Source organism: Apis dorsata, unplaced genomic scaffold (genome assembly GCF_000469605.1).
Source record: "Apis dorsata unplaced genomic scaffold, Apis dorsata 1.3 scaffold_880, whole genome shotgun sequence".
Classification (NCBI taxonomy): Eukaryota; Metazoa; Arthropoda; class Insecta; order Hymenoptera; family Apidae; genus Apis; species Apis dorsata.
In genome coordinates, this window is record NW_006263996.1 from 21,758 (window position 1) to 22,941 (window position 1,184).

Sequence of the window (1,184 nt, forward strand, 5' to 3'; positions counted from 1 at the left end):
TTTTATATAATATATATATATATATATGTATATGACTTGATTATATATCATTGTATTTTTTATACTCCGCTATTATTCTTAATCCAAGATCGTAAATTAGCCACGTTCGTATAAACGCCAGGATACTTTGGCTGAGCACATTTATAACCCCATGACACGATGCCATAGAGAATTCCTCCAGCCACCATAGGACCACCAGAATCACCTTGACAAGAATCCTTTCCGCCTTGGGTGTAACCGGCACATATCATTCTGTTTGTGATTGTGTTGTAATTCTTATAAGCATTTTGACATTCGGATCTGCTCACTATGGGAAGCGATACTTTCATCAAATGTGTTGAAGTTGGTCCACCTTGCTGTAATAGATATCGTATACGAATTTTGAAAAATGATTATTATTGAATTTTAAAATAAAAAATACGACGTTCATTCATTAAAAATTTATATAAAAAATAGTGTCTTATATATTTTTTTCTTATTTGGATTGTAAGTCCAATATAATTCACCAATATTTCATTTTAATTAAATATTGAGTAATAAAGTTGTATGAAAGTAAATTAAAAGCTAAAATAAGGAATTTGGAATTTGGAAAAACGATTAAATTTTTCAACTGATTGATAAATCGTAAATAATTTTTCAACTAAAAATGTATTTTATTTGTTTTTATCGATACGTTCGAGATAAAATAAATTAAAGGTAAAATAAATCGTTGATTTACCTTAAGTGCGCCCCAGCCAGTTACAGTCACTATTGTTCCAGCTTTTGGTTCTGAGTTTGCTAGTTTTATAGGTTGAACATTCGAATTCAATTGTATAGTGCCATCAATCTGGATCAGAATTTTCGTAATTTCAGAATTTCTATTAATTTCAATAACTTCTCTGTCATTCCTTCATATAATTAAAGTGATATATGGCATATGATTGAAAAAATATTTTCAAAGTTAAAAAATTATTACTGACATCATACTGATGCAAAGATAAGGTGATCATAAATTATCGTATTAATCATCATCATTACTAATACCGGATGATTGACATTTTTCATTTTTTCTCTAGACGAAAGATAAATACAGAAATATTAAAATAAGCAATGCGTGCATTATTAAATTAATTTCATTCCGTATCTTCACGATAATTTAATCACGAATAACTATTTTTAATTATGATATGTTTGGAAATATATAT

The 1,184-nt window shown here is 27.8% G+C and overlaps 1 protein-coding gene across 1 annotated transcript; it reads right to left on the reverse strand.

The window, feature by feature from the left end:
* Nucleotides 1-55: 55 nt before the first annotated feature.
* Nucleotides 56-895, reverse strand: LOC102680544 (trypsin-2-like). The gene is made up of 2 exons (XM_031514061.1): nt 719-895; nt 56-356 (listed from the first exon to the last, which is right to left on the reverse strand). The coding sequence occupies exon 2, from the start codon at nt 327-329 to the stop codon at nt 60-62; it is 270 nt and encodes an 89-aa protein (XP_031369921.1). The 5' UTR covers nt 330-356; nt 719-895; the 3' UTR covers nt 56-59.
* Nucleotides 896-1,184: the final 289 nt, after the last annotated feature.